This window comes from Cajanus cajan, chromosome 3 (genome assembly GCF_000230855.2).
Source record: "Cajanus cajan strain Asha chromosome 3, NIPB_CcT2T_4, whole genome shotgun sequence".
In the NCBI taxonomy this organism is placed as follows: Eukaryota; Viridiplantae; Streptophyta; class Magnoliopsida; order Fabales; family Fabaceae; genus Cajanus; species Cajanus cajan.
Window position 1 is genome coordinate 63,642,351 of NC_138519.1, and position 25,484 is coordinate 63,667,834.

The following is a 25,484-nucleotide window of genomic DNA, read 5'->3' on the forward strand; positions in this document are numbered from 1 at the left end:
GACAAATTTATATTTGTCGAAAATGTAAGAACTGGTTTTAAATTTGATATGAAAATATTATGATATAATTAGATAAGATTTTAAGTTAGTATTTTATTAATGGTTGATAATTAAAAAATAAAACATGGATAAATACATTATTTGAATTTTATATGTTTGATTTAAGATAACTTACAAAATAACTCTTGGTAAAGTTATTCCGCTCAATAACTCATGGTGTGTTGAATTTCATCGATCCAATTAATTGTTAAATTAAAAGTTATTAAATTTTACTAATAATTAATATAAAAAATTAATTAGTTTTGGAATAAATTATTTGCTAATTAACAATATAATTGAAATATTAATTATTTTAAATTATTTAACTAAAATCTTATTGACAATTTACTATATGATCTTAATATTTTTGTATAACTAATATCTGGTTTTAAATTTGATATGAAAATATTATATATAATTAGATAAGATTTTAAGTTAGTATTTTATTAATAGTTGATAATTAGAAAAAAAAATAAGGATAAATACATTTTTTAAATTTTATATGTTTGATTTAAGGTAAATAAATATATTAAATTAATTAATAATTTATTTTAAATATTAAAATTTAATTTATAAGTATGTAATAAATAAATATTTATAATTTTATAAATTATATTATCATTATAAATTATAAAATTAAATAATTTAAATTATAATTTTAAATAAAAATAAGTAGATGTTAATTATAAAAGTAAGTACATATAAATAAAGAATAATTAAATATATTATTATTATTATTATTATTATTATTCGTAATATAAAATTATTATATATTATTATTATAGTACAAATATGAGATTGTATATTTGAGGATGACTTAAATGAATTAATTTGTACAAGTTATACTGACAACATACATAGACATTTCGGTAGCTTACTCACCAGAACTTCACAGTTAAGCGTGCTTGACCTGGAGTAGTACTGGGATGGGTGACCTTCTGGGAAGTCTCCCAGAAATTGCACAAGTAAGAATAAAACACGCTGAAATATTGTGAAATAGAACTCTTGAGAAGCCAAATATGAGAGTTGTTACATTAATAAATTTATTAAAATTAAAAAAAAAATTATAATTTCCGACGGATTGTTCCGTCGAAAAATTTGACAGCAATTTCCGATGGATTTTTCCATCAGAAATTTTGACAGCAATTTCCGATGGATTTTTCCGTCGGAAATTTCTGACGGAATTTTCCGACGGAATTTTCTGTCGGAAAATTCCGTCAGAAAAATTATTTCCGACGGATTTTTTTTTCTGACGCCACTTTTTCCGACAGATTGAAATCCATCGGAAATTCGTCGAAAAAAGAAAAATCCGTCGGAAATTTCCGTCAAAAATCAGCATTTTTCTTGTAGTGAACGGAGATGTTTCCCTAGCGCGAGATCTTATGAAGAACGATTTTATTAAGATCTTCCATTGCGATATCTATCCTTTAAGCACCAGCACCTTCTACAAACTCTCCTAGTTTAACTTTTTTAATTCAAAATTAAATTTATATAATAAAATATTATATAATCTTATAACTATTTTACCGCTATATATTATATTAACGTTATGTACAATAACTCTTTTTTTTTTTTTTTTTTAATGTTATGCAGTGAAAACGTTATGAAATTATTTTTTAAATATAATTTTATATATCTATACACTTCTATAACTAAAATTTATGATATATTTTTTACTCATTAATTTCCTAATTCTTCTTTTTCTCTTTCACTATTTGTCTCTTAAAATTTCTTCTTAAGTCAATTTTATCTACTCTTAATTATCTCTTTGATTTGTTTTCATTTATTAGAACCAAATCAAAATCAATTCAATCCATGATACTTTAATGAGTATTAGTAAAGGTCAATCCTCTAAATCGAAAACACCAACAAGTAGTGAATACAATCCAACTTCATCTTCTATAGTTTTAGGTTTTAGGAACAAAAGTGACAAAGAAAAAAAAGAAAATCAATCTCAAAGAAAACAATTGACCTCAATGTAATATAATTAGCATGTGCCAAACATGAACATAACAAGTTAAAAGAGAAAAGAGAAAGAGCTCAGCATAAAGGAGTAAGAACTTGAGCATGAAATTATCTTTAAGGATACATCTGGTATGATAGCTTCACAATTACGATAACATGAAATGTGTAAGAAAATAAAATAAAAGTATGGATTCAAGTGGAGATTTTAGTTAAAATAAGTGTTAATTAGTTAATGTAATAGTGTTATCTATGTCTAAAATATGTTTTTATTAATGCAATATTCTTTTTCAAGTTATTATTTTAATGTTATTATTTATGTTTAAAACTTTTCATTATCCATAATAGGTTACGTTGGTTAAGACTATCCCAATGCCACAAGGAAACTAAAGAAAATTATTTTCTCAACATCAAGATAGGAAGTGAAACGTGCATCTGGAGTGCTTTAACCTCGGTTTGCAATTATACATGGTCCTAGCTATGCATGCTTGACACATGGATATAATCAATCATATATTATTTGCATGCATCATATTATACAACATGATTGTGGAAGATGAACGACACATGATAATTTTGATTATTCTTATGAACATTTCAATAATGATGTCTCAACAACCAACATACATAATGGTCCTCATCCAAATCTTGCACCATATCTACAAAGGAGAACACTTCTTCGTGATATACAACGTTATCATCAACTTCAAGCTAACCTTGTAGAGCATATTTGGGAACATTTTGGGCAAGATAATTTGCAAAATTAGTTATTATTTTAATTATGTACTTTTTATATCATTGTAATTTTTATATTATCATAATTATGTAATTTAGTTAGCTTTATCATTTTAAATAAAATTTGGTTTAGTTAAATAATTTTTTTTATCATGAAAAAATATTTTGCAGAATTGTAGAATAAAAAATCTTTTAATTTGTAACTTAATAAAAAAAATTAAGTTAATAAATAAATAATTAAGGATATATAAAAGTGTAATATTTTTGTGGTACCCATTAATTGACAAACAGACATTGGATTAGAGAGAAAAATATTTATAAAGGTGCTTAAGCTTAAATTAAAAAGAATAAAAATGAATGATTTGTAGTAATTTCGACACCGGTGAGGTTGTAGTAGAGGCATACTGGGGGATTAAGTTGATGACAATTTAAATAAAAATGAAGTTTAATAATATGTTGCAATTAGCTTATTTAAAATGGGTTTTTTTTAAGAGATTTATTTATTCTAAAAGTAAGTTTACTTAAACTTACTATACTCAATAACTCATATTTTAAATTTTAACAATTTAATTAATAAATTTAAAATTTTTAATATATAGATTAAATTCATAAAATTTTAAAAAAATTTGATACTTCGTTTTATTAATTCAAATTGACAAAAAATTATAAACACATTTTATACGTTGACTTGAATTTATATAACAAAGTATTAAATAATTTTAAATTATTTAAAAAATACAAATTTTATATATGTATTAAAAACTTTTAATTTAATAATTAAATAATTAAAATTTAATACATAATATAAGTACGTTATAGAATAGAATAAATTTAAATACATTTATTTTTAGTATAAAAAATATATATTTTTTAAATCATTGGAAGTGGTCAATCATTAATACAAAATCAATTTAAAAGTTTTTAATACATAAATCAAGTCTACAAAATTTAAAAACTTTCTATCACTCCATATTTCATTAATTTAAACCAATAGATATTTTATATGTTAATTTAAATTTATATAATGAAATATCAAATAATTTAAAATTTTTAAATTATATATATATATTAAAAAAATTAATTTAACAATTAAATAATTAAAATTTAATATAAAATATGAGTTATAAAATAAAATAAGTTTAATTAAATTTACTTTTAGAATAAAAATAATTTTTTTTAAAATCATTGGAAGTGATCAATCATTACATAGGAGAATGACTCCACCCAAAAAAAGAAAATTATCTAGGATAATGACACACGTAAAAAAGTGGAATCTGGCTATCTCCTTTTCTACAAAAAATTCTTATGCTTTATTCCATGATGATAGTATTATTTTTGCAGAAATGTGACGCCACTTTTTCATTCAATGGTGTTTGGCCATTTTACAACTAGTGCATGTGCTACGTAATTAAGCAGGTCAAAGGCTAAAAGCTTATTCCACCCTATGATGACAAAGAACCAAATTTTATTTAGAAATAACTTATTGCTTACGTTTACACGTGTAGCTAATCAATCCATCTATGCAATAGTTTTGATAAATTGTGAGTCCTTTTTAGGTAAAACTAAAAGATCGTCAATAAGTAATGATTCGGGCCATTAATTTGGCTATGGAAAAACATTACAATTCCGACAACAAAACATTATCTCCATTTAATTTATAAAGTGTATAGGTTACTATTGGATCACCTTAGCCCAATACGACTTTACATATGACAAAATAAATATATGGGCTTGAGCTCAATTATTCACGATTCCACTTTAGTCGCAAAACATGGTCACAAACCCTTAGCAACATGCACCAAAAATTTAGGGATTTCATAACAACAAGACACATATCTTTCTCATATTGTTACGTGGGAAACAGTTCGCAATATGATTTGTTTGATTTTTGTCATAAAAAAAATAGGTATGATTTAATTTAATTTAATTTGAATGAATTATGAAATTTAAAATCAAATTAAATTAATCTTTTTAATTCGGTTTAATTCGACTTTTATGATCTTTAAAATTTGTTATTTAAAAATCAATTAAAAATATATAATATTATTATGTTACTTAAATTTTGTTATTTTGTTAATACAAATTTAGTTATCATATTAAATATTATATATATATATATAATTTGTCACTTAAATTTTTATATTTTATTTTTGAATGTTATAAATAATTCATAATTTTTTATTTTAAAATTAAATTTAATAACTCACAATTTTATAAAATATCTTTTAAATATTATAATGTATATTTAAATAAAACCATACTTTTTTAGTAATTTAAAATCTTATAATTTATGTTATGTGTTAATTATATATATATATATATGTATGTATGTATATGTACTTAATATATATATATATATATTATAAATAAGTGTATTTTAATTTAATTTGGAGCAATTCAATTTTAATATGAAAACAAGTTAAATCATGCGGTTTTAAAAATTAAAAAAAAAAACCAAATTATTAATTTACCATTTTGGATCATTTTTAAATCAATTTGCTATGTTTCGTTTGGATTTCTTCAGTTTAGAAATAATACAGAAAAGACAGCCATAACTCAATAAAAGCCTACTAGCCTATCAAAGCCAATATACACGTCCATATCAAATTGTTGCATTTATTATGTGTTATTTTCATTCGCCACATATATTCATTTACCAGTTATCATTTACTAGTTAAGTCTGTTTGGGTTACCATTCCATTCAACGTAATTTTTTTTTTTTTTTTTATTCATCGGTGTGTTTGATTTTTCGTTAGAGATTTATAAAATCACGTTTAATGAAAAAGACAAAAAAAATATTATTATTTTTATTTAATACTTTAAAATGTGTATTTTTTTTGTTTAATAAAACTTAATAATAAAAAAACATATTCTTGGTGTTATTATTTCTTCCTTTTGTGTTTAAGAATGTGCAAATGAACTTTTGATGTCTTTGTATCAACGATCCAAACACATAAGAATGTAAAAATACATCTACGAAGCAACCAGACCTGATTATGTGGTCCCCAACATCTGCATATACATCTCCATATCAGAGTGTCCTCTGCTCTGTTCCATGCTTGAGTAAGGGAATTAATGGCCAGAATCGAATCAGCCACCTCAGCCAAAAGATCACTAATTTTTTGGAGCTTTGGTGCTCCAACTATTGGATTTTGTGTTAATTAGTAATTTAACTAAATTATCCGACAAATCATCTATAAATTATCAATGTTACATGTAGTAAAAAGGTAATCTTGCAATCCAATTAAAAGGGTACATTCCACAAAGTACTACAATTACTATTTTCGATTAAAGAGAGGGCTTAATTGCATGTAATATTCTTGTATTTTGTAATTCGAGTAGAATTGTCTTTTGAAAATATATGTAAGATTTTAAAAAAATATATTTGAATTTGTTGGATAAAAAAAATCTTCTTTTCTTTTACGCACAATAATAATGACGAGAATTATATTAAAATAACACCATAATAGTGTTAGTACCAGAAAATAAATTTGGAGATACTCGAAATACAGGGGTGCTCGAAATTTTAGGTGATCGAAAAATGGCAAAGAAGTTTCTGAAGAAGACATACGAAGCCTGAAGAGAATCAAGAGATACGCGAAGAGATTTTTCGTGAAACTCTCGAAATCCTCGAACCGGAAAGGATGCTGCTCAGGAGAAAGGCTCACAGCCTCGCAACCTCTCAAAGTACAAGGAAAATCAGGAAACACTCAAGTATATTTTTCGTTGGTTACTCGAAATCCCAAGGATTCAGATATACACGAATACACTTCGTAACCTCTCAGAATGAAGAGCTTAAAGGAGACACGATTTAAGAGCGGTTGAAGTAAATCATGGGATAAGTGTCAAAGGCTGCAGAACGGTTTGGGGAAGTTAATGAGCAGTTCCAAGAGTTATCCAAAGACGTGCCCAGGAATAAGCCACGATATGGAAGTTTAGAACGGTTATGCACTTCCGGGGCACATTAGAAATAGTTACTTTTCCCAAATCTTTGTCTATAAATTAAACGAGTCATGGTCGTAGCAAAGGGTCAGAAATCTAATTCACAATACCTCACACGCACTCCGCAGCCTGCACATAAGGCATACTATGCATACAAGACAGCTTTGGGTACGATTTCTCGACCACCTATCTTTTTTTTCCTTTTTTAGGAGTAGCGTAGCATAGCATAGCGTAGCATAGCATATTCTAGCCTAGTATAATGTAGTCATCTGAACATGTTTCGTTATCCTTACGAATTGTAATTCTGTTACCATTTAATGAAGGATATGATTTCTGCAGTCAATATACATGTCATCTGTTCGATTCACGTTAATTCTTACATGCATGAATTTGATTGTATAATTAGCATAGATCTTCTGATGTGATGAAACAAGCATAGATCTTCTAAAGTGCTAAACACCAGCATAGATCTTATGACGTGCTCAGACAAAGAGCATAGATCTTCTGATGTGCTGAAATAACACCCTAATTACACTCTATTTGTTGCTTGTACGATTTTATTTTTTCACTGAAAGTCTTCGATTCTGTCATGTCACGAACACGCATAAATTGAAACGTGAAATCGTGCTAGTTCGAATAAAAAGAACCTACGAACGAAATCCTCCACAAACAAATTGGCACGCCCGGTGGGACTCGTTTGGTGCACTTCATTGAACTAATTGAACTAGTTTTGTGTGTGTTTAATTTTTATGAGACTTAGAAGTGGGAGAACTATGTCTACATCCAACAGAAGAGATGCACTTAATGAAGAACAGGGTAATGGAGAAAATCAGAATACAAATCAAGAAAATGTGCCAAATGAGACCAGGGGGGCAATGTCTCCACCTCCTGTAAATATTCTAAACTCCGCGAGATTTCTGAATGCGTCACAAGAAATGGTGAACGCTACCCACGAATACCCATGAGGGATGCCTCCGAATTAGAGAAGTACCCAACCCATGAGCGTAGAAATGCCAATACCATATTTTGGGCACAATCCTCAAATGCAAATATCATCATATGGGTATAATGCAGCCCCAAATGGGATGGGCTTTATCATGCACGATCCTCACCAGCATGTTGGCACAAGCCAAGAAGGGTTGTTGGTTCGACAAAGTAATTATATACCCACGGGTATAAGCAGTGAAGCCATGATAGCCCTTCGACAACAAATGAATCATAGTAACCACGATATGGTAAATTTGTTGTCTACACAAATGCACAACATACTCACACCCCTATACGAGCTGATGAGCAAAATAGGTGATAAAATTAATGATAATCGTCTCTCGAGAGATACGAGTGTGAATCTGAATGGCCTCGAAAATCTAACCGTTAATGAGACGAATATTCGAGAGATTAGAAATCGTATCAATCTCAATCAAGGGGAACCTCTAAGAAATGTCGAGGAAAATTTAGATCATATAGTCGAGAGGGTATTGAATAGGCACGAATTTGAAACGGGGTGAAATGAGCACCCTTACTTTGTATCTGCCTTTCCTGACTATATTACCCAATCTGAGCTACCCAGGGGGATGAAAGTCCCGAAATTCTCAAAATTCGCAGGAGAGTTAGGTGAATCCAGCGTAGAACACATAGCGAGATATCTAGTCGAGTGTGGAGACCTAGTGGGTAATGAATATCTGAAAATGAAATATTTTCCAAGTTCACTAACCAAACATGCTTTTATGTGGTTTACGAATCTGCCACCTAATTCGATTATTACTTGGGCACAACTAGAAAAGAGTTTCCACGAGAACTTTTTTCGAGAGGAAACCAAGGTGAGCATAGTTGATCTGATGAATATAAAGAGGCAACATCATGAGACATTGGACGAATATTTGAACAGATTTAGACAGTTAAAGTCTCGATGTTACACCAATATTCCAGAGCATGAGTTGGTAAAAATTGCAGCCACGGGGTCGAATTTTTCGATTCGAAAGAAACTTGTGAATGAACAATTGAGAGATATGGCTCAACTAGCAGAGAAAGTGAGCCGAATTGAACAAATTCGAGCAGAGAAAGAAAGGTTGAGAAAATTTGACAAGTTCGTTTGAAAAGAAAAAGTGGCATATTTAGACAATATGGACGTTAACGATAATAATTTCGAATGTCTAAATGAAGAAATGGAAGTGAACTTAGCTGAATTGCAACCCGGGCCAACCTATCAATGCCAATTATTAAAGCCTGGGGAAAATAATATAGAGGCTGGATCGAATAGAAAATATAGTTTTGATATAACGAAAGCTGATAGAATATTCAATATTTTACTAAAAGATAAGCAAATTACACTTCTGGAAAATCATAAAATTCCTCCTTTTGAACAAAGAAAAGGGAAAAATTTTGTAAGTATCATAACATGTATGGTCACTGGACTAACAATTGTGTACATTTCAGGGACATGATCGAGAAAGCGATTACTGATGGTCGCTTGGCTTTCAAGGAGAAGGAAATGAAAATCGATACTGATCCATTCGCTGCACAGGCAGGATATGTGGAACCTCTCCCTATGGGGATCAATGTGCTTGAAATCGATATGGTTGATCTGGTTGTGAACGAAGAGGAAGTTGTCGAACCTATTACGGATGAAAAAATGGAAGAGCTCTTAGATGAGAAAGAACAAGAACCCATTTATCTAAAGGAGGGGGACAGTTTGCTTGATTTCCTTTCGAGGAAGAAAGATAATGATCGGGAAGTTATGCTTTGCCCAAGATGTAGCGCTGTGTTCGATAGATCAGCGGCTAAGGCTTTCGAGGAATCTGAAATTATGAAAAATTATAAAGCTGAGAAGGCTCGAAGAAAGTCGAAAGTGAACACTGACATAGTGATGTGTCAAGTTCATATGCCACAAGGTAATGCTCCAATGGCTCCAATCAGAAAGATGGAGATGTACAACTCCTCCAGAGTTGGTAATACATACCTGCCAAATGCGCATGTTCCCATTGGGAAGTGGACTTCTCCACAAAGGCCCAATGTTGGAATGGGTCGAGGAAAGCAAATTGTGAACCACTCGAAAAACCCATTTTCTGGAGGACCCAGATTTATGTCAAACATGCAAGGAGGTTCTGGAAGAGGAATTAAATATCCTTTTAATGACCTTACCAAGACTCAGTGGAGAAGGCAACAGAGAATCACTACAAAAAAAATGCTATTTATCGAAGGTTATTTTACGGGGGTTTTAAAAACCCCCTCAAATTAACATGAGTTGTGGCGTTTTCAAGGAACGCTTAAAATTGGGAAAATACCGGCGGTTTATATCATTTTTTGAGGAGGTTTATGCCCTCCCAAATTCAAATAATTTTTCCCGGAAAAATATTCACCACTTTCCCCCTTTTATTTTTCACCCACAATTTTTTTTCACCCAATCCCTCCTTCAGTCACCACGTTTTCTTTTATCACTCTGCGCCTCCCATCCTCGTGCACCATCGCTCCTCCCATCCGCATGCACCTCTCCTCTTCTCCTCTGTAGACGAAGACGGTAGGGCCAATCTCCCTCCTTTTCGCATTTTCGAAGACATTCGTGGTTGGTTTCTTGACTATTTCTCTTGCCCTCGCTTCTGGCATTTCAGGTTCGATTCAATGTGGTAGTTGTTTCCTCTTCATTTCCTCTAAAAAGTGGTCACAACCTCTGTTCAGAAATAGTGGAAGGAGTTTGAGTACATCGTGGGCATTGCAAGGGAAGTATCGTAAATGGTGAGGGTCCTAATAACTTTAATGAAATCTTTAATTTGATTGGATTCTTGTATGAATGTTGCTCTTGTTGAATAACTGTAATGAAATCTTTAAATTAATTTCTTTTTCTGCTCTGTTCGTGTTTAACAATAGGGTACGAAGGTTAGACTGATTTGTGAGTTGCTGAAATTTAAATGAGAGCATACAATAATTTACGAACACTTTCTAGAAAGTTTTTTGCAATTCGTTTTACAAGTTAATAGTAATTGGTAGTATTCCCCATAAATATGTTTGGTGTTTGTTTCTACTTTCTGTCAAAATGAATGTGTGTTTTGTTTAGCTTCTGTATGGTATGGATGGAATTTGTGTTTAGGGTATTCCAGCGCCAACTTGGATAAGTATTTTCTCCTATAGTTTATCTTTCAAAAAGGGCACTTGTTTCCCTGTTAGGAAACTGAAAGCAATATAATAGAGAAATATGCGAGATGAAACAATGTTGAATTTTTTCTCAATGCACCACTGATGTACCTGTTCAATTGGATTTTTTTGTTCGAAATTGAAATTGAAAATACTATCTTGGCATATGAGATATGTTAATGACAATAAATTATTGATATATTATGTAATACTACACTATAACTTGTTTCTTATAAAAAAGATTAGAAGTATTAGTAATTTTTATGCATCTTTTGAATTCTTTAATCTTGATTCTGAGGATTGAGAACAATAGGGAACGAAGGGTATACTAATTTCTGACTTACTGGGATTTAAATCAGAGCATAAGACAATTTCAAAACTCATTCTCATAAGTTTTTCCCAAGTTATTTTACAATATAATAATTGCTAATTAAATCCCATAATATGGATCTATCTCTCTGAGTCTTCTAAGTCGGTTGACCTTGCCTTGTTCAAGTTGTTTTTGATATTCCCCACTCAGCCGAGTGTAGGCCAAAGCAAATGCTTAGATGAGAAGAAGTAAGGGCAGAAGTATGAACAGAGGAATAGAGAGGTATCTTCAACTCCTCTAGAGGTTGAAGAGGAGGAAGTGATGCATGCTTCCTATTATTGCTTTCTTGTTCATGGTCATGGTTGTGGAAGACTTTATTTATTCCCCCTCATTTATTCTTGTATTTACATTGAATTGATTCTAGGTAAAAAAAATATTGGACTCAGCCTATACTAACTTGACAGGGTATTATTGTTGTTGTGACCCTTCATGCTTTATGCAACACTTGCTCAAGTAGAAGCTAGCTGTGGCCCTGTTTCAAACTGCTGAAAATTAAATGGTTTAACATTTCATATGCAAATCATTCTATACTTGCTTAATACTGCAATAATAATAATGGGTGATTAAAAATGAGATGCACCTTAGACTTTACTTTTACCTTTTAACCAACCAATTGTTGTTTTTAATTATAACTATTAAATGATGAAAAAATTTTCATTACAAATTCACTACATATTCTCATCCGTATGAAGTTTGATTTTCTCTTTCACCTGCATCATGGATTCCTTATGAATGAAATTGATTGTTAACTGGTTTTAACTTGGAAAAAGTTTGTAATTCTTGCTATTATTGCAAGTGATTCTAACAAGGGTAGTACTATATTAGTCCAATGTTTGGTAGGCTGCAGTCCCTGGTGTATTTGGTCATACCAAGAATTTGAGTTCACGATATTCGTAGGAAGAGCGATTAGGTGCTTAACTTTTCTTATTAAGAATTTGTTTGATTATAAATTAGAAGTCAATGATACCAAAAGAAAAAGAGAAACTTAAAATAATATTGGAAACGAAAACTTCATGATCAGTCGGCATTTGTTGGCGTAAAATATGTATTTATGATCTCTTTATGCTACTATATCTTATTATATTTTAAATTTTCTTTGTAAAATTTGTTATACAAGTATCATTTATAATTGTATCACACATAAGCAATAAAGGGATAGATAGTGAACCTTAACTTTTGTTTTTTTATTTTTTTTTAAACAACATAACCTTAAGTTTGTTTTAGGATAACATGATTCACACAGGAAAGGACATGTTGGGTCATGGGTGTGTAATATACTGACCAGTGTACTTGTCAAGATGAAGCTGAATCTCAGAACCACCATTGAAGTATTTGATGTGATCAAATGCCCATGTGGGAACGTAGTTTCGGGCGAATTGTACATCCACTGGCCTCCTTGGGTTGGCGCAGAATGCAGCAGAGGCCAGTGATGCCAAAATCAGACACACAATCCACAAAGAAGAACCCATTTTCTGTGTCTCAGTTTGTGAAAGCTAGTGGCTAACACGGGGTACATATAGCCATTAGACCCTTCCTAATAGGCTAAGATCCTTTGTTCCTCTCTCTTTCCCTCAACTTTTTGTTTTTTTAAAATTATAATTTAAATTTATGCAAATACGTGGCACTTCATTTAAAAAACAAATTATATGGATGATGAATGATGATTAACAATATATTTAAGATTTGTTTTATTATGAGGGTTAGAGCGGGGGTGAGGACAAGAATCATGCATTTGCTTTTGTTAGGATTTTAGTGTTGGAAACAACTAATATTACGCCTTTATTTTACTTGACTAATAGCTAATCATCAATCATTTTCATATTAGAGTATTGTTATTTACAATAATGATACATTTTCGAATTCGTTTTATGTTATTTTTTGCAATCAATTCATGATAATTATTTCGTGATAATTATTTACTCCATTTTTAAATTAACCATCTCTTCTTGTAGCGGCTCATTCCAAATCAAAGAGGTAACTTTGGTCATCTTAATTTTTTTACATTTTTATTTTGATTCTAAGGGTATTGGTAAAAAATCATATTTTTAATGAATTTTTTTTTTAGATAAGATTTTGTAAGAAAAATAAATGATGAGTCTGGTATATTTAACTTGATTGTTTACGCGAAAGAATCAATTATTCAGAGTCAGTTAATTATTAATGTCTATATACTCATTGAATATCATTGAGTCAATTATTAATGTTTAAAAGTTTTTTATTCGTTATTGCTTTAGATTTACAATTACATTTTTCTACTCAAAATTGAGTACATGTAACTTCTTTATTTTAGTCTCCCTTATTTCTGCTTTAATTTCTATTGTCTTCAACAAATTGACAACTCATTTTAAGTTTGATGCATAGCAAGATATATGTCTCATTTGCTGTTGCAGTTCTTTCAGAATTGTGGCATGGTTAATCCATACACCATGATCAATTTGAACAGTTATTTCTTTCTCTTTCTTCAATCTGCAGCATGCTCAAAACACTTGAAAGGTACCAAAAGTGCAGCTATGGTGCAGTTGAAGTTAGCAAACCAACCAAAGAGCTTGAGGTAGTGATTAGTGAATGCCATCTTTTTTTCACATTAAGTTAATAACATCTCTTGGAAATTTCACTTTGGAAAGTCTTATTAATTCCTAGAAATTTGATGCCAACTTAAAATAATCTTATGTAAAATATGTTTCCCATTATATGTTCCAAAAAGTTCCTTTATTATTTTTCATTTGTCATTTGCCTTTGTATATAGCAGAGCAGCTACCGAGAGTACTTGAAGCTGAAAGGAAGATTTGAATCTCTTCAAAGGACTCAAAGGTGAATTTCATATAAAAGGATTTTAAAAAAATGCAAAAAATGGTTTGAGAAAATTTTCTTGCATTCAGTTAATTACAATTATTAAATTTTTATATTTTTCAAAAATGGTTTACCATTTGTGGCTACCATGGTTTATTTCTCCATTAAAAACTAAGGGAGAGCTCTTGTACAGCAGTAAGCTTGTTGCTTGGTGACTTAAAGTCTTCAGCTTTTTATATATCATAATCAAATTGTGAAACATAAATTCATTAATTTTTCTTAGACGTACTGATCGTGAGTCTTCACAACATTGGAATGTTGATGCCATAGGTATATACATTACATATATTTGTAATTGATTGATATTTTGTTTTTAATTATTTTCTTGTGATTAAGTCAATTGATTTTTTGTTAAAGACTCAGAAGGAATTATAAAGAAGATTAAGATTTCTTGTAATTATTTTCTTTCATTCACAGGTAAGTATTATGACTTATTATTTGGTGATTGAATGTAATATTGGATGTGATTGCATAGGCTTAGGTTACTTGTTTTTTCTTTCTCTTATTTGTTGCTTCAACACCATATAGAAGTGACAATTTTATTCAATTTTATTTCTTAAGATACTTATTAGTTTGATCTTGGAGATTGCACTTGGATTATGGAATTATATATTAGGACCAAATTACACTTCCTTTATCTCTAAATTGTACTAATACTAATTTATTTTTCTTATTTCAGCCTAGTGACATTGGAAGTGAACCTGAATCGCCATTAGATGCTAGAGGATCATCTGGTGGTAGCAACTTGAATAGTCAGTCTAATATTTAGACCTAGTTTCTTATATTGTAGACTACTTTAGGTTATCATGGTTTTTGAATTTATAGTGTTGTAAAAACTTAGTTTCTTTTGGTTATATATTTTGTGGTGCTGTATTTGTTGTTAGGCATGGCAATCTAACCCGCCCCCGTGGGTACCCGCCCGAACCCGCCCCGATTTGGATGGGGAAAACCCGTGTTTATCGAGTTCGGGTTCGGGTTCGGGTTTTCCCCGATTCATAAAATCGGGGGCGGGGATGTTAATACCCACCCCGCCCCCGTCCCCATACCCGCCCCCCGCCCCCGCCCCGCTTAATAATATAATTAAAAAATTATTTTTATATATATAAACCAAAATTATAAATATTTATATGTAAAAATTTATATTATTTTATTTTTCTTTTATTTTTTTAAATTGTTCATATTTATTTAAAAGAAAAAAAAGAAGAAAAAAAAATAAAAGCGGGGCGGGGGGCGGGGCAGGGAAACCCGAACCCCGCCGAGGGTGGGGATGGGGACCTAGATTTTATCCCTGGCGGGTATCGGGGGCGGGGGCGGGGGCGGTTTAAATTTGCGGGGGCGGGGGCGGGGAACGTAAAACCCGCCCCCGCCCCGCCCCGTTGCCATGCCTATTTGTTGTCAACTTGGACTTCTGAATTAGCTTTGATTGTTGTTACTCTTTTGTAGTTATGTAACTTTCATTACTATCAATCCATTGTCCATTACTATTATGGATGGAGCAGAAATTTGAATTTAAATTGTCCACTCAATGTGGTCTTGTTGTCACAGATATCAAATGTTTGATTACCATTGTTTTTTATGTTGTTATTGTCTTTTTTATTTGACATCTTGTTGTCTATATTATGGGTTTCTATTGATAGTTTGTATTCCCATTAACTTTTTTTTCTTATAAAAAAGTTAATATTATCCAATGGAATTTGGATTATGTTATGAGTACCTCCTTATTTTTTGTATACAGGTTAAATGTAATTTAGATTAAAAAATAAAATATATTGTAAAATATAAAAAAAAACAACATTCAGATTGAGGAGGTCAAAAACCCCCGCTAAACAATGGAATTTGGATTATGTTATGAGTACCTCCTTATTTTTTTGTATACAGGTTAAATGTAATTTAGATTAAAAAAAAAACATTCAAATTGAGGAGGTCAAAAACCCCCGCTACACAAAACGCCGCAGAATGGAACAGGTAGCAGAGGTTGGCAAAAATCGTCGTATAATGCTAGTGGCGAACGTAACTGCGGCGTTTTTATAAAACGCCATTATTTATTTTGAGGGGGGCGTAAACCGCCGCAATATGAAAAAAAACCGCCGCAAAATGACGAATTTTTTGTAGTGAATGAGAAAGGCAACTTTCGAGGGACGCAAAGGTAATCCATTTTCGATTCCTGTACCTTACGAAAGTGAGGCATCTAAGAAATTCGCAGAGGATGAGGAAGATTTGATTACAAATTGTTTTGAAAGTGGCTTCGAGGACTCTCTCGAAGATATTTGTGGAGTGTTGTCCATCCTACCTTTCGAATATGCTGAAGCAATGGAATCTGTGAATGAACAGGAAGACATACACCGTGAAGATTTTTTCGGTGACCCCAACTATGAGTCAAAAATAGTATAAGTGAATCAAATATCTCGAGTCATTCCAAAGTTTAATTCAGTAGTGTTCGATTCACCTACCCAAGAAATGAAGGACCATTTGAAACCTTTACTGTTGACCCTTATGATAGAAGTTGAAATCAACAAATTCCTAGTTGATGGTGGTGCTACTATAAACATACTCCCACAAACGATGCTGAAACATTTTGGGAAGACTTTGGCAGATCTGAAACGTCACAATATCCTTATTTCTGATTATGCTGGAAAATCTTCCCAACCAGAAGGGATGATATTGCTGGATGTCCAAATTGGTAGTGTGAAAAGGACCACCATGTTTATTGTCACTCCCTCGAAAGCTAACTTTAATGTGCTGTTAGGAAGAGAATGGATCCACGGAATGGGAGCAGTACCTTCGACAGTGCACCAGAAAGTCTTTTTCTGGAATGATGAGGAACACTTAGAAGTGTTGGATGCAGATTAGAAAGAGTATGAGACGGGAATGTATTTCGCGGATCAACAAATTACTGCATTCGCAAAAACTAAGCCTTTCGATGCCATAGACCCATATGTCTTGGAGGCAGAAGAGGGTGTTAAGAAGACTTTCTGTTGGGATGTTCGAAGAGAATTTATTATCCACAAAGTCGAAATTGAATCGGCTCAAGTGCGAGAATGATGAGCCAAGATCCTTGTTCGAGCTTCTTAGCTCGAATTGTGGCCTACATGGCCGAAAGAACGGCCAATGAGGCCGAGGAACGCAGTGAAGTCGAAATAGCCCAAGGGGGCACACATTCGATGAAGGTCAAAACTATTACGGCTACGAAGGCCGACACAAAAGAGGAAAACCAAAAAGAGGTAATCGAAACAGCTGAGAAAGAGTCTCTCAGAGTAAGACTCGAGGATGAGCAGAATACGGATTCGGAAGGAATCGAACAAAGACTTGATTGTGTCTTTGATGATGCTCCTCTAGGATTCGAGAAAATGGTAAATGATGGGCTTAAAGTGGAATCTCGGGATCCTCTGGAAGAAGTCAATCTTGGTTCAATCGAAAAGAGGAGAATCACCTATGTTAGCAAACTAGCGGAGAAAAGCGTTAAAGAACAAATCGTGCAAGTCTTGCACAAATATAAAGATTGCTTCGCTTGGGATTATGAAGAAATGCCTGGTTTGGATCGAAATTTAGTAAAATATAGGTTGCCTATGATTTTGGGAAAGAAACCAGTGAAACAAAACCCACGAAGGTTTGCTCCGCAGGTGATCGAAAAAATCAAAGAAGAGATCGAGAGGCTACTGAAGGCCAAATTCATTCGTACTTCGAGGTACGCCGATTGGGTATCGAACATTGTGCCTGTTATAAAAAAAATGGAAAAATGAGGGTATGCATCGATTAGATTTGAATGCAGCCACGCCTAAGGATGCATATCCCATGCCTATTGCGGAAACAATGATTGATGTCGTCGCAGGTAATGAAATTTTGAGTTTATTAGATGGATATTCTGGGTACAACCAGATTTATATTGCTAAAAATGATGTGTCGAAAACTGCTTTTAGGTGCCCAGGTGCCTTGGGAACTTACGAATGGGTAGTAATCCCTTTTGGCTTGAAAAATGCTGGTGCAACATATCAAAGAGCAATGAACTTAATTTTTCATGTCTTGATCGGAAAGTTCATGCAGGTTTATATTGATGACATAGTGATTGGATCGAAACGAAAAGTAGATCACATACAACACCTGAAATTGTCTTTCGAGAGAAAGAGGAAACATGGGCTGAAAATGAATCCATTGAAATGTGCTTTCAGTGTTTCAGCGGGGGATTTCCCAGAGTTCTTCGTACACTAGAAAGGCATTGAAGTAGATATGAACAAGACTCGGGCAATCATGGAAACTAAGCTTCCTTCGAATAAGAAGGAGTTACAGTCTTTGTTAGGTAAGATAAATTTCCTTCGAAGATTTATTTCGAACTTATCAGGAAAGACTAAGGTGTTTTCCCCTTTGTTATGATTGAAAAAGGAGGAAGAATTTCGATAGGACGAAAATCATCAAAAGGAATTCGAGGAGATTAAGAATTATTTGATCAACCCTCCAGTGATGGTGCCACCCTCTGAAGGAGGAAAGCTAAAATTGTATGTCTCGGCCAATGATTCGACTATTGCGGGCATGCTGTCGCAAGATGACGAAAATGGTATCGAAAGAGCCATTTATTACATCAGTAGGATGTTAGTCGAGGCAGAAATCAGATACACTCCTTTGGAGAAGTTATGTCTAAGTTTATATTATGTTTGTACAAAGCTGAAGCATTATATTAAACCTTATGATGTATTCGTATTCTGTCAAAATAATGTGATTAAGTATATGTTATCTAAACCTATCCTGCACTCTCGAGTTGGGAAATGGGCTCTTGCATTGACCGAGTATTCATTAACGTTTGTTCCCCCTCAAAGCCACAAAAGGACAAGTAATCGTTGATTTTCTCGTAGATCACTCGAATTTAATGAACAGGTTAATTATTTAACCACGAAATCATGGGAACTATTTTTCGATGGATCGAAACACGAGCTAGGAGCAGGAATCAGATTACTGATTATTTCCCTGGGTGGGATTCCCACCAAATTCTCATTGAGAACGAAATCCGAATGCTCGAATAATGAAACTGAATACAAAGCATTGATTACCAGGCTAAAATTGCTTAAGGACTTGGGGGCAAGGAACATAATCATTCGAGGTGACTCGCAACTCGTGATTAAACAGTTAACTCGAGAATATAAATGCATGAATGAAAAGTTACTTGAATGCAATTCTCGAGCTACAGCTTTGTTAAATTCGTTCGATGAGGTCCAATTAGAACATATTTCTCGTAACGAGAATGAAATTACGAATGAATTAGCTCAGATTGCATCTAAGTACAAGATAAGCAGGGAATGTCTCGAATCTCTTGTTTGTATAAGGAATGAGTTGAGTGACGGGCACGAATGCCTCACCATTGACACCTCAACCATTCAGGACTGGAGGAAAGAGCTAATCGAGAATCTGCAAAGTCCAAATTCGCAAGCTGAAAGAAAAGTTAAATATCGAGCTCTCAATTATGTGATATTGAATGATGAATTATTCAAGAGAGGCTTCGATGGAGTTCTGTTTAAGTGCCTTAGAAATCATGAGAGCTACATAGCCATGACAGAGGTACATGAAGGTATTTGTGGTGCTCATCAAGCGGGAGAGAAAATGAAGTGGACTTTGTCCAGAAAAGGATACTTTTGGCCAAGTATGTTCAAAGATTGTATCAAATTCGCAAAAGGTTGCGAAGAGTGCCAGAAACATGGCCCAATACATCGAGTACCTGCAACCGAGTTGCACGCGATTGTTAAACATTGGTCTTTTCGAGGTTGGGCAATTGACGTAATTGGCCAGATTCATCCTCCGTCAGCAAAAAACCATAAGTACATAATCGTGGCCATTGATTATTTTACGAAATGGGTGGAAGCAATTCCTGTAAAAGAGGTTGATCAGAAAGAAGTGATAAATTTTATTGAAGACCATATTATATTTCGATTCGGAATACCTCAGACAATAACTACAGATCAAGGAACGGTATTTACAGGTTGAAAAGTGGTGCAATATGCCCAGTCAAGAGGAATCAAAATGATTACTTCGACACCCTACTATGCACAAGCTAATGGCCAAGTCGAGGCTGCTAACAAAGTGATCATAGCTTTGATCAAAAAACATATTTCGGGGAAACCTCAAAATTGGCATGAAACATTACTGCAAGTATTGTGAGCTTACAGAAATTCACCCAGGAATGCCACTCAAACTATGCCATACAAGTTGGTTTATGGTCACGAAACAGTTTTGCCTATTAATATCAATTTACAATCTGTTCAAGTGCAAAGGCAAAAATGAGCAGTCGAGGATTACTGGAATTTAATGTATGATGAACTAATTCGACTGGATGACGAAAGAATGATAGCTATGAAAAATGTCATTCACTAGAAAGAAAAAATAGCTTGAGCTTATAACAAAAAGGTCAGGAGCAAACAATTTTTGAGTGGAGACTTAGTCTTAAAAGTCATCTTCCCAATGGACCAAAAATCTCGAGATAGGGGTAAATGGACCTATAATTGGGAAGGGTCGTTCATCATCGAAAGACTTTATGCAAACAATGCATATTTGATCAAAGAGATAAATTCGAGAAATATAAGTAAAGTGATCAATGGAAAATACTTGAAGAAATTTCATGAAAGTAGCATGTACTAAGACGAGTGTTCAAAGAGATAAGCAATAAAGGTACAAACGGATAAATATTAAATTATAAATAGGCATCTCTCAGTTTTTCGATCACTTGCAGAATTTGGATTTAAGTGCTTCATATGCCTGGTAGGCTTGGTCAAGACTTTGTTTCCGAGAAGCACACAATACTTCCAATCTTCTCTTTTGATCCAATGACTTCGAAATTATGAGAGATATGCATTTTCCTCCTGCAAAACCTTTTGCTTTAACATGATCTCTTGGCTTTGGAGCTTTAAAGCAGCATGTTTAGACTTGATCGAATCAAGCTCTCGTTGCAGGACAGCAAGGATTCGCTTCGTCTCTTCCTCAGATTGCTTGAGCTTCATCAATTCTGGAACTATCTGAGAAGTGGAGTCCTTGATCGAAAGAAGTTCTGTTTTGAGCTTTTCTAATTTGGTTCGATCCTCTTTAGTATCAGTCTTGATCTGAACCATCTCCTGATTCGAAATAGACCACTTCGTGTGCAATTCGGAGGCTGCAGCAAAAGTATGCGCATATTCGTTCAGCTCTGTGGTTCTCTGGAGGAAGATCAGGATATGCATTTAGATCATCAACCATCCACTCAATCTCTAGTTTGAATTGAGGGTCCATGAGAGCTTGGTCGAGATGATCCACAGAAGGAGTAGGAGAAACCGTCAAAGCCACAGGGGTAGCCGTAGACACGGACGCAGCGGAAGTTGCCATGGGAACGAGACGAAGATGAAGAAGTCGAAGGTAAAAATGAGATGGGTGCGAAGAAACAGTAAAAAGTACTCATAAGGGCAAGGTGAAAGGTTATATAAAAGAGCAAAATGGGCCAAAGCGCAGTAAAAGCCCGCAGTGAAATTCAAAAAAGGGGGAATTCAAATTTTTTTGGTAACCGAAAATATTCACTAATGGACAAAATTTGAGATTGCGTCAGCATATCCCAAGGAAGCGGAATCAGTGCTGCCAAATTTATTGTAGCAGGTACAAAAAGGAGAAATCTGGAATTAAAAATGTCAGGGGCATTTAATTCTCGCGAAGAGCACATGGTTCTAGGGTCTTATCAGAGAAAGAAAACTGAGACATTGGAAAACATTCTTTCTCAGTTTCCTCGAAACAAATGTTTTTCAGGGGGCATTTGTTAGTACCAGAAAATGAATTCGGAGATACTCGAAATACAGGGGTGCTCAAAATCTTAGGTGATCGAAAAATGGAAAAGAAGTTTCTAAAGAAGACATATGAAGCCTGAAGAGAATCAAGAGATACGCGAAGACATTTTTCGTGAAACTCTCGGAATCCTCGAACCGGGAAGGATGCTGCTCAGGAGAAAGGCTCACAGCCTCGCAACCTCTCAAAGTACAAGGAAAATCAGGAAACACTCAAGTATATTTTTCGTTGGTTACTCGAAATCCCAAGGATCCAGACATACACGAATACACTTCGTAAACTCTCAGAATGAAGAGCTTAAAGGAGACACGATTTAAGAGCAGTTGAAGTAAATCATGGAATAAGTGTCAAAGGCTGCAGAACGGTTTGGGGAAGTTAATGAGCAGTTCCAAGAGTTATCCAAAGACGTGCCCAGGAATAAGCCACGATGTGGAAGTTTAGAACGGTTATGCACTTCCGGGGCACGTCAGAAACAGTTACCTTTCCCAAATCTTTGTCTATAAATTAAACGAGTCATGGTCGTAGCAAAGGGTCAGAAATCTAATTCCCACAATACCTCACACGCACTCCGCAGCCTGCACATAAGGCATACTGTGCATACGAGACAGCTTTGGGTACGATTTTTCGATCACCTATCTTTTTTCCTTTTTTAGGAGTAGCGTAGCATAGCATAACGTAGCATAGCATAACATAATCTAGCCTAGTATAGTGTAGTCATCTGAACATGTTTCGTTATCCTTACGAATTGTAATTCTGTTACCATTTAATGAAGGATATGATTTCTGCAGTCAATATACATGTCATCTGTTCGATTCACGTTAATTCTTACATGCATGAATTTGATTGTATAATTAGCATAGATCTTCTAATATGCTAAAACAAGCATAGATCTTCTAATATGATTTTATTTTTTCACTGAAAGTCTTCGATTCTGTCATGTCATGAACACTCATAAATTGAAACATGAAATCGTGCTAGTTCGAATAAAAAGAACCTACGAACAAAATCCTCCACAAACAAATAGAAATAGAGAAAGATTACACAAATTTATTTAACGTGGTTCAGCCCCTCATGCCTATGTCTACAAGGATGTTCATTATTTATCTCAAATGTATTACATATATCCTGAAAATTCTCCCTTCAAGTTTTGTAGGTTAAACTTGAAAACCCATTTTTCACAAGTTTTATGGTTGAAACTTTGAAACCCCTTCCTCACAAGTTTTCTGGCGAAACTTGAAAACCATCATTCACAAGTTTTCTGGCGAAACTTGGAAACCCTCCTTCATATGACTTACTTTTTCATTTAAGGTGGTGACTCCCTCTACAGGTCGGATGATTCTTCTCATATCAAGAGTCTCTATTTATTAACCTTACATTACAATCTTAAAAGAGGAAACAAATCTCTAAAATATATACAATATATTTCAATTCTAAACAATATCTTAAAAAAAATAATATTTGAGATTTAAATTTAAAAATTTGAATTGTTTTCCAAACAGAATCATATATCTTTAAATTTGGTAAATGTTGATTGAACATTGATACTCATTTTCACTATATAAATCAATCACCCTTGTATAATAAATATCAATTCTCATTTATAAAATATGTAAAAAAATTTCCAATATATTTTATTTAGAGTTTTTTTTATCAGCAAATAAAATATTTTATAAGAAAGAAGATAAAGGTATAAGGATACCGAACTCTACGATTGGGTAACAAGTACTGTGTGGTCAAATAGAAAACATCTGTCCTCTTCACTACAGAAGCTCCAATCCTCAACAGAAAAATGAAAACAATAAACACCAAAAAACATAACGAGTGTACTCAACTAAACCTAAAACAATAGACTCCTTGGTTGTCAATCCTCTTCCCATCCTCAATATGATTTTGTATTGTTTTAATTGATTGCCACCGTTTCACATTTACTCCACCATAACTTTGAAGGTTTAAAATTTGTTCCAACATAAATCTACAAGTGTTTTTAAGAATATTTTAAAAATATTCATTATTTTAATTAAAAAATTCTAGAAAGACATTGTATTCAAATAAGTTTTCGTAAGGAACTTATATCCCTTTGTTGTCTATCTTTTTACCCCCTTTTATTTTTTTACATTCATCCAACTACATTTCTACCGATACAATTATCCATTTTATTGATCTATTTCTAGAATATATATTTAGATAAATAATTAAAATGATAATCGTACATATATATCGATCTTTTCAACCTAGTAAGCTGTTGTGCCATGTGAGAACAACTTCTAAAGATTTAGGAGCAGTGCTAGCTACATTAACATTCTTTTATTTAATATTTATCTTTTTATTAATCAAAATTTATTATAAATTATAAATTTTGTAAACTTGCAGTAATTATAATTTCTCAATTAAGTGATAATATCTACTAAAATTTATGATTTTCAACTAGATATTTTTTCATTTCACAATAAGTGCATATTTAATATTTGAAAAATATTTTAAAGTGAATAATATTTTCACTTTTATATGTAATATTAATAATACTTTCACTTAGTTTTTTTACTTCATAAATTATTTAACCCCCGATTCATTTAAAAATAATATATTTATTGCAAAAAAGTGAAAATTATAATAAAAAACAATCCATTTATTATTATTATTCAAACTTTAAATAACAGTCATTATAACACGAGAAAAACCAAAAATAATGTAAGCCTCACCGGCATTTCTCATGTTTTAATACCTTAACAACATTGTAAGTAAATAGTAAATTGATACGACCACAACTATTAACACTGTTTATAAATCCTAAGTTTGAATAATATATCCATCACACCCATGCACCGACTCAAGACTAAGAATTTGTTATAATTTTGGCAGCATACGTGTTAACACTAAGCAAGGCCAATCCATGGAAACCAACGTGGCAGACGCTGCACAAGCTAAGGTGTCGTGTCACCTTCGCCCTAAACCCTCACCGCTCAACCTCTCAATAAATACACAACACAACTCCATGCTCACTCCACTTGCAAGCCACACCATACCATAACACCCTCCAAGGCTCCAACATATTCTCTTTCAAATGGCGCATCAACAAACCAAGCGAGAGGAATTCGGGAACGACCAGAGGCACTACGACGTGCGCCACGGCCACCCCGACGTTATCAAGAACAACGACGAATTGGATCGCTGGAGAGACGAGTTCGGAAGCAGAACCGCCATGGACCCCGTCGCCAACTACGCTTATGGGAACATAGGGAGTGGCGGCTACGGAGCCCCACCCACGGGAGGACCGTACAGTGGCACCGACTACGCGGCATCGGGGTTCGAGTACAGCACTGCGTATGGTAACACCGGTGCTCCCACTGGGGTTGGAGAGAGGGGAAGAGAAGCGAACGCAGATCGTGGCGGTGACAGCAGCGGAAGGAACAAGAACATGGGTAGGGATCAGAAATGAAGCTCATCAAGTTGTCCTACTTTGTGCCTGCCACTAGCCACTAGCTATATATATATATATGCTCGTGTTCAGTTTCGTTTTATAAAATAATGCGCATGCGCGCATGTTGTAGTAGAGTACGTAGTAACATATGTGATCCGAAGGAAGTCTATGTTTCCTGAAACCTAAGTAGAGAAATAATATATGTTGCGTCTTTTTCGTCGTGGAATCGCTTTTCGTCATTCGGAGCTAGCGTTATGA

General features: G+C 33.3%; 1 protein-coding gene across 1 annotated transcript; it reads left to right on the forward strand.

Moving 5' to 3' along the window:
* Positions 1 to 16,483: 16,483 nt before the first annotated feature.
* On the forward strand, positions 16,484 to 16,876 carry LOC109793840 (uncharacterized). Its single transcript, XM_020353313.2, has one exon. It carries the CDS (start codon positions 16,484 to 16,486, stop codon positions 16,874 to 16,876), a length of 393 nt encoding a protein of 130 aa, XP_020208902.2.
* The last annotated feature ends 8,608 nt before the right edge of the window (positions 16,877 to 25,484 follow it).

What these genes read in the sequence shown, in the direction of transcription:
- LOC109793840 (XM_020353313.2), top strand. Translation starts at nt 16,484, where the DNA reads ATGAAGGACCATTTGAAACCTTTACTGTTGACCCTTATGATAGAAGTT.